This window comes from Lathamus discolor, chromosome 5 (assembly GCF_037157495.1).
Source record: "Lathamus discolor isolate bLatDis1 chromosome 5, bLatDis1.hap1, whole genome shotgun sequence".
NCBI lineage: Eukaryota > Metazoa > Chordata > Aves > Psittaciformes > Psittacidae > Lathamus > Lathamus discolor.
In genome coordinates, this window is record NC_088888.1 from 1,670,834 (window position 1) to 1,684,424 (window position 13,591).

Below are 13,591 nucleotides of genomic sequence, written 5' to 3' on the forward strand. Positions count from 1 at the left end.
AAATCTTCCTCGCTAGAAAATGTGATGAACGAAGCAATGTGCAATATTTAATGCCAGCTTTTCAGAGAGCCTGATAAGAAACACCCCCTCAGTATTTCTGAACTTCTGCCATCATATCACTAACAAATATGCTAGATATCATAAAAATAACAGAGCAGTAACAAATTTAGACAAACTGTCATCAATTTCTGAAAGATATCACGAAGCAGAAGCCACAAGTTTCTCAAACTCCCTTCGTGGCTGCATTTGTTGTTACAGGATGGACTGGGTATGAATGATGAAGGTCATTTATGAACTGTCTTGACTGCCAAAAGCAAATTACACTTTTGAATGTTACCAACAAAGCACATCGTAATGCTTTTATGTTGAAGGACAGAACTGTTCCCAAATGACATCCCAAAGAAAAGCTTTTCATTATTACCTCTTCCACTTATTCCAATGAATTTGTCATTGGACTAAATGCCAATCTCCTCTTTCAGAAAGGGTACAGGATCATCACTGAAAGTATGTAAACCACTGAACTATGCACTATAACTTTTACGCCTACAAGACTTGCTGCTTGAGCAGTATGAAAATGCAGGCAAGTGAAATCAAATCATTTCTAGACTACCTATAGCAAAGCAAATATATATATTAGAGCTAATACTATTTTCTTCCTCTGCTATAGCTTTGTATCTTTACATAAGCAAAGGTTACAGCATCCTCATACATCACCTCTAGCCTAAACCATCTGATCAAGTATGAGATGGAAGTAAATAGCAATTTTGTTTTCATTAATCAAGAGAATAACTGGTGACAACCAACATCTTTCCTCTTACTGGGAAGTAACAGTGAAATCTTGGAAGACAACAAACTGCTCATCCCCTTAGGTAGAGGAAGACTGTAACGTGCCTCACTTCTACAACTGAGCATAGAATGGTGGAGTTTACATCATTTAGTCAAATTCTGCACATAAAACAGGCATCAACCTTGAAGACTGGAGGCACAGATTTATCTGTTCTGGTCAGCCTGAGTATACTATTAGCTTTTTCAAAAGAGTAATGCCTTGAGGTTTAGTTCTAGGGAAGAGATTTTTAAGAATTAAGAAGGGGAACCTAATTCTGCAGTTCTACACAAAGACAGTGCTTATGGCAGTTTATAAAGTAAACCATCCAATGGATTACACAATTCTTGTGGCACAAATGTTCTTGGATTCTCTGATGTCAGCTAAGTGAATCACAAAACAGTTTTGTTGTGCAGTAAAATCATTACAGAGGGAATGGGAGAAAAGATCAAGTATGAAGTTTATCGGGATGGTGGAAGCACCTCTTCTGAAGTTCTAAGATGAAAGCAGGGTACCCTAAGATGAATTACAAGAAAAGGCCAGGCTGGGCTGGCTGCATGGTTCCTGGAGTCCCATGAGGGGGACTGGTGTAGATGTGGCTTCTCAAAGTCAGGGAGACTTGGAAGAAGGCATGCGTTGAGCACTTTCCTTTCTGTATTTGGAAGAAACCCCAGAAGATGATGACAAAAAGAGGAAGCACCTAAGTACGTAGAATCATAGAATAGTTAGAGTTGGAAAGGACCTCAAGATCATCTAGTTCCAACACCCCTGCCATGGACAGGGACACCTCACACTAAACCATCCCACCCAAGGCTTCATCCAACCTGGCCTTGAACACCGCCAGGGATGGAGCACTCACAACCTCCCTGGGCAACCCATTCCAGTGCCTCACCACCCTAACAGGGAAGAATTTCCTCCTTAGATCCAACCTAAACTTCCCCTGTTTAAGTTTTAACCCGTTACCCCTTGTCCTGTCACTACAGTCCCTGACGAAGAGTCCCTCCCCAGCATCCCTATAGGCCCCCTTCAGGTACTGGAAGGCTGCTATGAGGTCTCCACGCAGCCTTCTCTTCTCCAGGCTGAACAGCCCCAACTTCCATGGGAACAAAAGCATACAGTATTTAAGTCCCAAATGGGATTTTTAGTTGGGTGTCAGATTTTCACATTCCTAATGCTGTACTAATGAAAAAGGGATTTAGCAGACTTAGCTCCTGATAAAATCTGGTGAAAACATCATGCGGTCTCACAGCTGCACAGAGAAACAGGGGATTTGGACCTGTGGTTAATTAAGATCACTTCATGTCCAGCTGCTCAGTTATTTGTGGATAGTGCTATTCCCACCCCAAGTCCTATACGGACAGTATTTTGGGACACTGAGTATACTCAAAGCAGCCTATCACAGTATGTATGCTCCTGCTTCAGCTGAGGGACATATTACTGAACACAGAGTGTAAGTGTCCTTACATAAGATACTGCAGTTCACACCCCATTTTGGAACATAACAGGTAGAAAATGAATGGGGACAAAAGCAATTGATAGCAAGAGCGAGAACACTGAAAGGGTTTTTTCAAGTAAGCCCCCTCCACAGCTCACTAACTTAGAAAAATTCCTCTAAAAACACTTAGTACATTCATTTGCACAAAGCTTCAATATTTCACATCAGTGTCAGGTATCACATTTCTGTTTGAAAATCTGAATCCAAGCAGGTTTTTGAAGTGAAAATCCGCTTCTTTTTGTGGAAGGAATCATACACGCTTTGAGGGAAAACCCAGCTGCCTGCCGCAAAAAATAATACCAAATAAAGAGGGGCTGATTTATGATCCTACTCCCGAAGTATTTCAGTAAGTTCTTAGACTGAGCCACAGCCCAACACAACGTCCTCCTCACCACTTGACTCTAGCTGTGGCAGTAGTCAGGAGCTACAATCACAGTGGGTGATTGGCACAGTGCCCTATCCACTTGTGTTTGCAACTGGTTCATTCCCATGATGGTAAAGCTTACTGGATTTCAAATTCAAAACCTTTCACAAGGCCACACCTAGTAGTAACTCCACTTCATGTTCAGCAGTCAAACACTTCAATGTCACGCTGGAATGGCCAGCAGCCTGTAAAGCAGGTTGACATCAGACACCCCATTACTCGTGTTACTCTTTTACAGCAGGCTCGAGCCTAAAGAATGTGGTACACTCCTGGCTGTACCCCTCAGCAAGATGCTTGTTCAGAGGCAGCTAGAAGGCTGATTCGCAAGGACGGACACAGGAAAAACATCAGTTGTCTAACCATGCAGACTAGTTTAACACAAATACAGTGGGCACCTCCCAGTGTTCACAAATCAAGCTGGGAAACTGCTTTGTTTCACACAAGATCTTAGCAGCGTTTGTCACATTTAAAGTGAGCTACCTGGTTTATGCCCACCATGGTGCATATCAGAGTCCTTGGAGGAGCTGAGAGGACCTGGCTCAGCTACCCAAAGAGGAGAAGTAACTCCTTTGTCTTGCTGTCCAATAACTCACAGTTACAATAAAGGTCTCAACATTTAAGCAAGAAAACAGAGGACCTGTAGGTAGGGTTTGGCCTCCAGCAGGGATCACAAAGTCTCTATACAACATCAGCAGTAACCTCCAAATTTTATTCCTTTTTTTTTTTTTTTTTAATGGGGAGCAGTTATTTCAGCTTTCATTGGAGAGCTGGAGAAAGCATCAACTCATTACTTAGATCATAAAGTTTGACTGGTAAAGGATGTAGGTTTGTAAACCAGCTTCAAAATTGCACGCCTATCTACCTTCCATATTGTACACCTATCTTCCAGCTTCCATATTGCACATCTATCTACCTTCTCTCTCCTTTATGGAGTGCCTTGAATGGGTTGTTTGGATTTGCAGTGCTGTAAGTTTGGCCTTCAGTGACTTTAGAGAAGATCAGAAGAGCAAAGCTGTTATGCCAGGACATCACATCCTTTTACTAAGAGTTTGTTAAAGAATCACCTGCTCACCAGACCACAGACACCAGAGATCACTTTCAGAGTTGTAAACAAGTAAGACAAGAGGGTATTAGGTCAACTGTTCTGTCTTTTGCTTGGTCAGTAATGCTCCTCAGTGTATGAAGCACCAGGGAATATCACAGTCACCAGGGCACAGAGGTACCAAGTCACTGACATTAGTGCAGTTACAATACATGATGAACGGGGCATATACAGGCAAAAAAGCTGGGCAACAGCATTCATGTATTAGAAAAAGTGCATACTGTTTGAATTACTTGAGAGATTCAGCAACAGGACGGTCATTACACACATACATATACACATGAGGATACAGGGGTGACTGGTGCCAATAAAAATATATTCTATTATTTACCTTAGAAATACCAAGATAGTTTGAAGCTCTGGCCACTCAGTCATGGTAAGCAGTAGAAGGTAGACTTCAAGCTTTGCAGTAAGAGTAGGAACTCTTGAAACTCCCATGGATCATCCCCTTCCTCTTTCCCAGCATGGTCCAAAAATGGACTAAGACACCTCAACACACTTAAGTGTGAGCAGATGGCAGTGTCCATGTGTGTAACTGAAAATAAGAGCAGCACACTACACATGCTGTTGTTCAGCCTCCATTGTGTATCTGTATTGTACTGCTTTGTGCCTATGTAACACAAGAGAAGAAAAATAATGAGTTTAAGCTAAGGAAAGCTCCTTCCTACTGTCAATGCTAGAGAGCATTTCACTGTTTTCCCAGTGAAGCCCAGATTCCCAGGCTGTGTAAGAGCAGTTACACTGTGTTTTGGATGATCAGCTCCTCTCTCTGGTGGTGGGCCAACACTCAGAATTTCCCCCATTCCAAGGAAATTCATGCTCTATTTTAAAAGACTTTGGGGAGCTATTCTGGGGAATCCTCACTCACACTAAGTAACCTTTATCTAGATTAACTTTATTTCTATGCTTTAGTCTACGTGGGTGGATGAGGGTAAAAATCAAAGTGATGCATTTTCTTCTGTTGGGATAAACAAGCTGGTGTGGGTGGTTGTGCATGTTCAAAATGAGAGAAAACCCTTTTTTAATGTTAACTTTCTATTACTCATCTGAAAGCAGCTTCACAAAAGCCAAATGTGACTTTTTTTTTAAGGATTAAAATAGTTGGAAAACAGATTTTATTTTAATTCACCATCCACCTTGTTAACTGTATTTTTCATGTATCTGGAACAGCTTTGCCACATATGGAACACTCTACAGATTTTGAAAGGTCACAATTCTTTTCTATTTAAGGCTGACTATCGTATAGGTAATAGAGAAAAAAACCTTTCAAAACCAATTCAAAGTGTAATAAACCAAACAGAATATTGATCTTGTTTGTGGATTAATGAATGAAGTGCTTAACCTTAATTTCAGGATGACCAGAATCTGTTCCATTCTTTTTTCCATGTACTGATGTGCAATTGGAATGGCTTCCATTGGCATGACATTGACAGAGTTTGCCATACTTAGAAAATACATTGGGAAAGAGCTAAAATTCTATTATCTCAGTCTGTGCAAATTTAATTCCAATTCAGTGAGCAGAATGCAAATGATCTTTAGTATTTAGCAACCTTTAAATGCACATCAGCACAAAACAGGAAGTATTCTCTGACTTAGGATACTCCAAGGCAGTCATGGTTTTACTATCAGCTTCACAAAAGAATCATCTTTTTCCATTCAAAGATGAATTGTAATTCAAAATTCACCCTTCCATCAATTTATTTTATTGAGGGTTATTAATACCTATTGATCATTAGGTTACTTTCAGTGGGATTTACTTGTGAATGACCTATGAGAATTTCAACAACTATTACTATTCCTTTGGGGAAATACACATCTTGTTTTGTATGCCATATTCATTTCTTTATAACAATTGTACAGACATTAGACTATAATATCTAAATGTATGCAAAAATGCTCATTATTCGTAGTAGGGGATGGCATCTCAAACAAGTGATGTGAATTCATCAAATCACTTTAGAAGGGATTAGTCATTTAAGAACATTTTAAAGAAGCATTTCACTACTTACCCACATAGATTAATCTAAGTTACAGCTAAAATCGACAAGAAAATGTATAATGTACTTAAGGTACTGAGTACAAGCAACGGAACAGTTTTGTGATCTGTATGAGGTTTACATGCCAAAGAACTGGCACCAGGGGGCTGCAGGGGTGGCTTCTGAGAGAAGGCATCAGAAGGTTTCCCTATGTTGGACAGAGCCAGTTCAAGCTGGCTCAGAGCCGCCACTGGCTGAGGCTCAGCCAGTCACTGATGTCAGCAGCACCTCTGGGATAACTTATGTATGGAAGGGTAAAAACCCTGCACAACAGCAGCTGAGAGAAATGACGACATATGAGAGTAACAGCTCTGCAGACACCAAGGTCAGTGACAACAGAGTGGGAGGAGGTGCTCCAAGTGCTGGAGCAGAGATTCCCCCCACCCTGCAGTGAAGAGCATGGTGAAAACCACGGTGATGCAGGTTGTGCCCAGACAGCTCATGGAGGCCCATGGTGGAGCAGAGATCCACCTTGCAGCCGCCTGAGAGAAGCCCATGCAGGAGCAGGGTGGGGGACCTAGGCAGGAGTAGCATGATCCTGAAGGATGCACCCTATGGAAGGGACCCAGGCTGGAGCAGCCTGTTCCTGAAGGATGCACCCTACGGAAGGCACCCAGGCTGGAGCAGGACTCACCCTGGAGAAGTTTGTGAAGGACTGTCCCCTGCTAGAGGCACCCCACACTGGAGCACAGGAAGAGGGTGAGGAGGAAGAAGTGGCAGAAACCAAACAAGAAGTAACTGCAGTCCCTATTCCCTAACTCCTGGCAGTGCTCAGGGGAAGAGGCAGAGGAGTTGGGAATGCATTTGATGCTGAGAAGAAGAGAGGGATGGAAGTAAGGTGATTTTTAGATTTATTGTTATTTGTCATTATCCTACTCCGATTACCTGGTCATAAATTAAAATCATTTCCCTAAGTCAAGTTTGTTTTGCCCATGACAGTGACTGGTAAGTGTGTCCTTGTCCTTAGCCCAACCATGAGCTTTTCATCCTCTTTTTCTCCTGTCTTGTTGAGAAGGGGGAGTGATACAGTGACCAGCCAAGGTCAACCCACCTCACTGTCTTAGAACCTCTTGGTTAATTATGTCCTCTGTTTTACAACGCCACTATGTAAACTATTTGTCTCTAGCCAGATCTTCCTCTGTACAAGCATAGGACCCCGAAGCTCAGGGCCATATAAAGTTAAATAGAACATAAATAACTTCAGAGTTTAAAACTTCGGGAAACAAAACTTTAAGACAATGTCTCTGAAAGACAATGGAGTTATTCTGGCCTGAACACCTACTATCACGGCAGAAATAGGAATGCTAAATGCTTACAGTTGGTCAAATCCTCTCCAAGTCTGAGTATTCAAAGCTTTACCCGAAGGGGTCTCACAAGCTGAAGGAGAGAAGGAAGAAATCCAAGGACACATCCTCCTTAGAGTATGGGATTTCACCTCACTGACAGTCACGTCACTTCAGTTACCCACAGCAGACACACAAACCTAACACCACCACCATGTCTCAGAGCACTTTCAGTCCAGGGTGTAAAGAAAATGTGCACAAAATTCTATGAGCTAGATCAGCATTATCTGTTAGAGACACAAAAGTCAAGTAAGCTGTCCAAGGCCAGAGAGAAGATGCAAAAATGCAATATGGAATCTAATGGTGAGGAAACAAACACATTTTGCTTAGGTGGCATGGAGAAACAGGGAATGCAAGAATATCCACCTACCTAAACAGCTTTCAAAAGGCAGCATGGGGAAGAACAGAGTACTTCAGTGTCTGCTTACATCTGGAAGGGTTTTGGGGAAATGACAACTTTGCCTCCTGGCCAGCTAATATGGTTGAACTCCCAGGCCACAGACCCATCCAGATGTCTCCGTCATGCCCAGTGTCCTGGGTTTTCAGGCCTGGAAGATATATGCCAGTGAAACATCAAACCCCTCTTCCCACAGGGCTTGTGGGATTGTTCTGGTGAGTATAAATGCATGAGAAAGCAGCAGGCTGTCAGTCTGACCACTCTGAAATCCATCATCAGATGGGCCAATATTCTAAAATTGAAACCTTCACTCTTTTCATTTTAAGGAAGCTTTGTTAAAATCTTCCAGCAACTCAGCCTTCTGCATCAGAAAGAATTCTGGGATATCGTTTTGAACTTAAATCATAAAACAGACTTGAAAACTTGTCATGTGGAAAGGCAGAACACAAGGCTATGGGTTGCCTCTCTGAAAACAACATGCTGCCAAGCCCCCCGAGATCTACAATCAAGGCTTGAAGCACTCCTAGCTGAAATGTTTGATCTGAGAAGGGTTCTCTCTCTAGTTACACCTTACAGTACAAAAAGAAGAAAGGTGAAGCTAATGCTGAAGAGGAAAGCACAGTTATACTTTAAAACTGCTTTCTGAAAGAGGTGGTGGGAGCCCTGTCCAGTGGCACAGTTGGAATGGCATCAGAGTAAGCACACCACTCCATGTACAAAAGCAAGCGATTTTATACCAGCGGGAGACAGACTTCTCTGTTGCAATCACTGCTCCCCCAAGAAAAATGTTCCCGCTATGAGCTTTGGCTTTAAATCACACTTGATTTGTAAAAATGCAGAATGTTCTTTGCCATTTCTTTCAGTCTTACAAAGCTCCAAATAACACAGCTACGTTCTACTACATTCCTTCTTTTATTACAGGACACAAATATCAGCTTTTGGAAAAGCTACTTGCACTTTCCATCACGATACTCCAAAGCATTTGGAATTAGTCATTTAATCTCTATCCAAGCTAAAATGGCTTACTAGAGAAATCTCAGCTTAATAAATTATGTATAAGAATTCTCTTTCATCTAGCGCATGCAATCATTAGAGCTATAACATCATTTATGGCTGCAGCAGAATGAACTGAGCGAATACACTGCGGTACAACCCAGTGTAAGCTAACATTGGTTACAAAGCTTATACACATGGAAATAAGCAACTGCCAAAACCAGAACACTTCCAAGCGCTGCCAAAGGCCTTTCGCATTCGTACAGAAGGTGCCAGCAAACTTGCACCTCATCCCAAGCAAAAGACACCAGCAAGTAGCTATCATGCAAGCTTCTCCCTTCTTATGCTTCTGTTAAGCTGGAGATACAAAGTCTAGGCTGGAGCCCCAGAGTGCTTAAATATTTACTGGGGAAAACCAGCCCTTCATCCATCTGGTGAATCCTGCTGCCCTCCAAAGCTCCATTTCTCTTCCGTCTAGCCCACCTTCCAGAAAGGGGAGGTTGTCACTTGACCATCCCACATACCCCCAGTGCCTACACTTTGGTTCCTCCCTGAGATTCCAGAAGTGGAGAGAAACATCAAGTTAACTTGCTCTGATTTCACACCATTGTTACAGCAGGAAGTGTTCTGAGAAATCCTGTCAGGTCCCTTTCAGCTGCAAAGCTCTCGAGTCTGACATACAGCCACCTGCAGCCACAGGCTGCAGTTCCAGTTTCTTAAGATGCCCCAGAGAGATGCAGCAGCTGATTCTCCCTGTTTCCAATTAGAAGAAAATTTCAGTGACTGGCAGGAGAAGGAGTTAATTTAAGGTCTCCTTTCTCTTTCCCTCTAGGAAAAATAGGAAGTTTTCTAAGGCTGAACGCCAGCCAGATGTAACTAGACAGCTAATAACTTCAGGAGGGATTTCAGTCGCTTGAGGGAACTGCTCAGGGAGCACCTGACAGTGAGCTGACAGCTTTTGAACAGAGGGTAGCTCACTGCTGTTTGTTGAGAAAGCGAGTGAAAGGAAACTGTTTTCACAGCACAGACCTGGACAACCATGATATATACCAGGGACAGAGCACTGGAAGCACCTCTCTCAGCCACAAAGCCCTCAGATGTCACAGGCAGTGGCATTTCATAACTGCAGCCCTGTTGTAGGGAGGACATAAAGGGGACACACAGGCAGAAGCATCATGAAATCACAGACTGGTCTGGTTTGGAAAGGAACTTAAGTTCATCCAGTTTAGGACCAGCAAGAACAGCAGCACAAGAACAGAGAGGGAAGATGGTTTTTACTTTGCCAAAATCCAGCTCTAGAGTTAGTTCAGATCTACACCAATTGGTTTTGGTACCTTACAACACATCTGCATGTCTGCCTATTTCTGTCACAGTGGATCCAGATGCCAGTAAGTGTGGGGGACATCTGTAAGGTCAGCACTGACCACTGGTACTGAAGGGTCTCACAGAGGGAGTCCCATCACAAAGGAAGGGATGGACCACTGGAGGATCACTCACCAGTCAAGAAATATGTGAATATAGATGGTGAAAGAGTGGAACAATGCTAAAGCTCACTTAAGCTGAGTGAAACTCGCCTAGAAAGCATTTTGCACTATGCAGTGAGACTCAGTATTACAGCCAAGTGAAGGCAAAGCACCCTGGAGATGGGGACACCTCAGAGGAATAACCAAGTCTAAAAATATACCCATGAGATTCTTCAGGCAAAAAAAAACCCATGTATTTGGAATCTGCATGGATATATTTGGAATGAATATGCAATATCTACACTTCAACCAGTTGAACACTTTGAGAGACAGAGATGAAACTGTTTATTGAAATGAAAAGTGTAACTCTGGTAGTTATAGTCCAAAGGATACGTAATACATCACAAACAGAACTCACAGAAGGCACCAGTTCATCTGAATTCTACAAAATTCCATGTGCAGAAATAGACCAGAAGTGTTAGAAGCGACAGGCTGGGGAGCTATTTCTATAAAAGATTCACAGATATTTAAACTCGATTAAATCCCAAACTCTAAAAAGTTGCCTTTTAATATGCATTATCTCAAATCTCTATAGTATCAGACCTTCTATGCATTTCCAAACGCATCTATTATTTACGTGATTTAACATTGCAATCAGCCTGCTTTCAATTAGATAAATAAAATGAGTCGGTTAGCCCAGAAGCATCAAACTCTCCCATTATCAATCAATGCCACTTTTCTGCTGACTGCTACTCAATTAAAATCCAATTATTTGAATACCTGGATGGAAACTGCTATCAAAAATGTGTCTTTTTAGTAGGAACATTTTGCGTAGAAACTTGACAGCCCAGTAATCACCACACTGTGGTTAGAAAGTGTTTTGTAACCTGGGCTGGGAAAAGCAACGCCGATGAACGTGCAGATAAAGAGTGTCAGTTCTGGAGTAGGCATTCGTTTCTAAATTTGGGACTTCTGGCTCAGAGCAGATCCAAAATGATGCAACTCTGCCAGCATGGTTGTGAGCTTTAAGAGAGTTGGTCCTTCTATGCCTCAGTTTGTTATTTCTACTGATGTTAAGAAAAAATAAGGAGTTATATATTCTTAGACCATCTTATCACACTACCCACAGTGCTATTTTAAAACATGCCAGTCAGTGATACCGATGCTTTACATGCTCTCAATACCAAATTCTGTCACTTCTTGCATTTCTTTTATTTCTGGTGTCCTCAGCATAGGAAGGACATGGAGCTGTTGGAGCAAGTCCAGAGGAGGCCACAAGGATGATCAGGTGCTGCAGCACCTCCCATATGATATAAGGAGGAAGTTCCTCCCTGAGGGTGCTGAGGCGCTGGCACAGGGTGCCCAGAGAAGCTGTGACTGCCCCATCCCCGGCAGTGCTCAAGGCCAGGTTGGACACAGGGGCTTGGAGAAAGCTGCTCCAGTGGAAGGGGTCCCTGCCCATGGCAGGGGTTGGAAATGGAGGAGCTTTAAGGTCCTTTCCAACCCAAACCACTTGGGATTCTATGATTCTTACATAAATTAATACTAGCTAAGTAGCTGGTTTTAGAACTTTTTAACAGGACATCTCTCAGTCTTCTTGAGGCTTCTTTTTCTCCTCCTCTTGCAAAACCCAATATCGTTTGAAAAAATAGTCCTATGAGGAAATCCTCCAGTATAAATTTGCTTCTTAGCTTTTAATCACATCCATTTTCTAGCAGAGCTTTGATTTACTTAACCAAATTGCAGAGAGCACATTATTTTTTGCCCAATGCTGAAAAGCCGAATTATTTGATATTGATAATATATGCAGATAGAAAACATTATCACACTATTTAATTTCACTAGCCAACTCTGGGTACAAAAAAATAATCTATACTTTAGGCTTGAAGTCTAATTTTACAAAAAAGACTTCAAAGATTAAAAGGTTTCTGTTTTCTCAGGTGTAGTTATCTAGGACATACTTGACACCTGGAAGTTACCATGGAGAACTGTCTTTAGGAACAAAAAAAATCTCCTACCCAACATATTTCTTCAGCTGATCTCAAGGATCTTTATATCATGTTATTTTAAAGCAAGTATGGAATTACAGAATCACAGAATGGTTTGGGTTGGGAAGACCAGGTTACTCCAAGCCCTGTCCAAACTGACCTTGAACACTGCCAGGGATGGGGCAGCCACAGCTTCTCTGGGCACCCTGTGCCAGCGCCTCAGCACCCTCACAGGGAAGAGCTTCTGCCTTAGATCTAACCTGAACTTGCCCTCTTTCAGTTTGAACCCATCACCCCTTGTCCTATCGCTGCAGTCCCTGATGAAGAGTCCCTCTCCAGCACCCTTGTAGCTCCCTTCAGACAATGAAGCAGCTCATGTTCAGTTTCACATCAACCAACATCCCCAAGCCCTTCTCCTCAGGCTGCTCTGAATCACTGCTCTGCCTAACCTGCAGCTGTGCTTGGGATTGCCCTGACCCAAGGGCAGGACCTTGCACTCCACTTCGTTCAGCTTAGGTGCTCCAGTGTATTCACTTTCAAATGTAATACTGTCTTTTCCATTGCATCATAAAATCTTACCAATTGAATTATACCTACTACAGTTTAAATCCATTTCTGCAGAGGAGGTTCACTTCACTGAGGATTACAGAGAGAATTTCAAATGGGATATTAGGTTATGATGATTCACATTTGACAAAATAACTTGAACTGACACACAGGAAGAAATGGAAAGAGACAAGAACCACAGATAAGAAAATGAAAACATTACAGATAAGCAAAGTAATTCCAAAATGTGATAGATACTAAAAGAAACAACTCTTGATAGAATCAGTCATGTTCACATTACTTTTCCATTGCCATTACTGTTGTTGACTTTGTTCCCTATATTAGATTTCATACCATTTCTTCCACTTTCTTACAAACTCAAGTTTTAGAAAATAGGGAACACTCTTTATCACAAGTCCATAACAGTTCACAAACACACAGGAATCTGTCCACTTCAGAGAAATGTAGAATACTCTCCCATATATGCAATCTAGCTCCCTATAGAACAAGAACTGGAATAAATACTTGTTGCCTACATTCTAGCAGTGCCTTGGGCAAGCTCTGGAAAACCTTCTTATAAGAGAGGCTATGGAGAAGAATGCCAGAATTCAAGCAACTCATTTTTTTTCCATACAGACGCTCCTGAAATGGTATATATTAAAATCAAAGCTACTTACCCTTTTTCTCAAGTTGTAGGTCAAGATGAGATTTCTGGAGAAGGAGTGTGAAAAGGCTGTATAGAACTCCAGCACCTTCTGCAAGGCATCTCTCTTAATCACATGAAGATCACAATAAGTCAAAGCCCTTACATTGGCACAGGACTGGGCGAGGGTAGACTCCTTCCAGAACACATCCCCAAAAACATCTCCTTTGCCTACAAAAAAGCAGCAGTATTGCTTTCAACAACAGTGCAATTTCCACCAAGAATATAAAAGAACACACATCTCATTTATGCAGTAAAGGTTCTACTTCATGTGGTTG

At 42.1% G+C, this 13,591-nt stretch overlaps 1 protein-coding gene across 5 annotated transcripts in view; it reads right to left on the bottom strand.

Annotated features, from left to right (window-relative positions):
- Positions 1-13,591, bottom strand: part of KCNH1 (potassium voltage-gated channel subfamily H member 1) — a 182,787-nt gene that overhangs the window by 63,515 nt on the left and 105,681 nt on the right. For 4 of the 5 annotated variants that reach the window (XR_010612771.1, XM_065679335.1, XM_065679334.1 and 1 more), the window contains one exon: positions 13,288-13,484. Coding sequence is in view for 4 of the 5 variants with exons in the window: in XM_065679335.1 (XP_065535407.1) it covers positions 13,288-13,484 (197 nt within the window). In the remaining variant the exon portion in view is untranslated. Of the gene's footprint in view, positions 1-4,354; positions 4,455-13,287; positions 13,485-13,591 lie in introns of those variants that run through there. The other variant, XM_065679336.1, reaches the window with a different exon arrangement.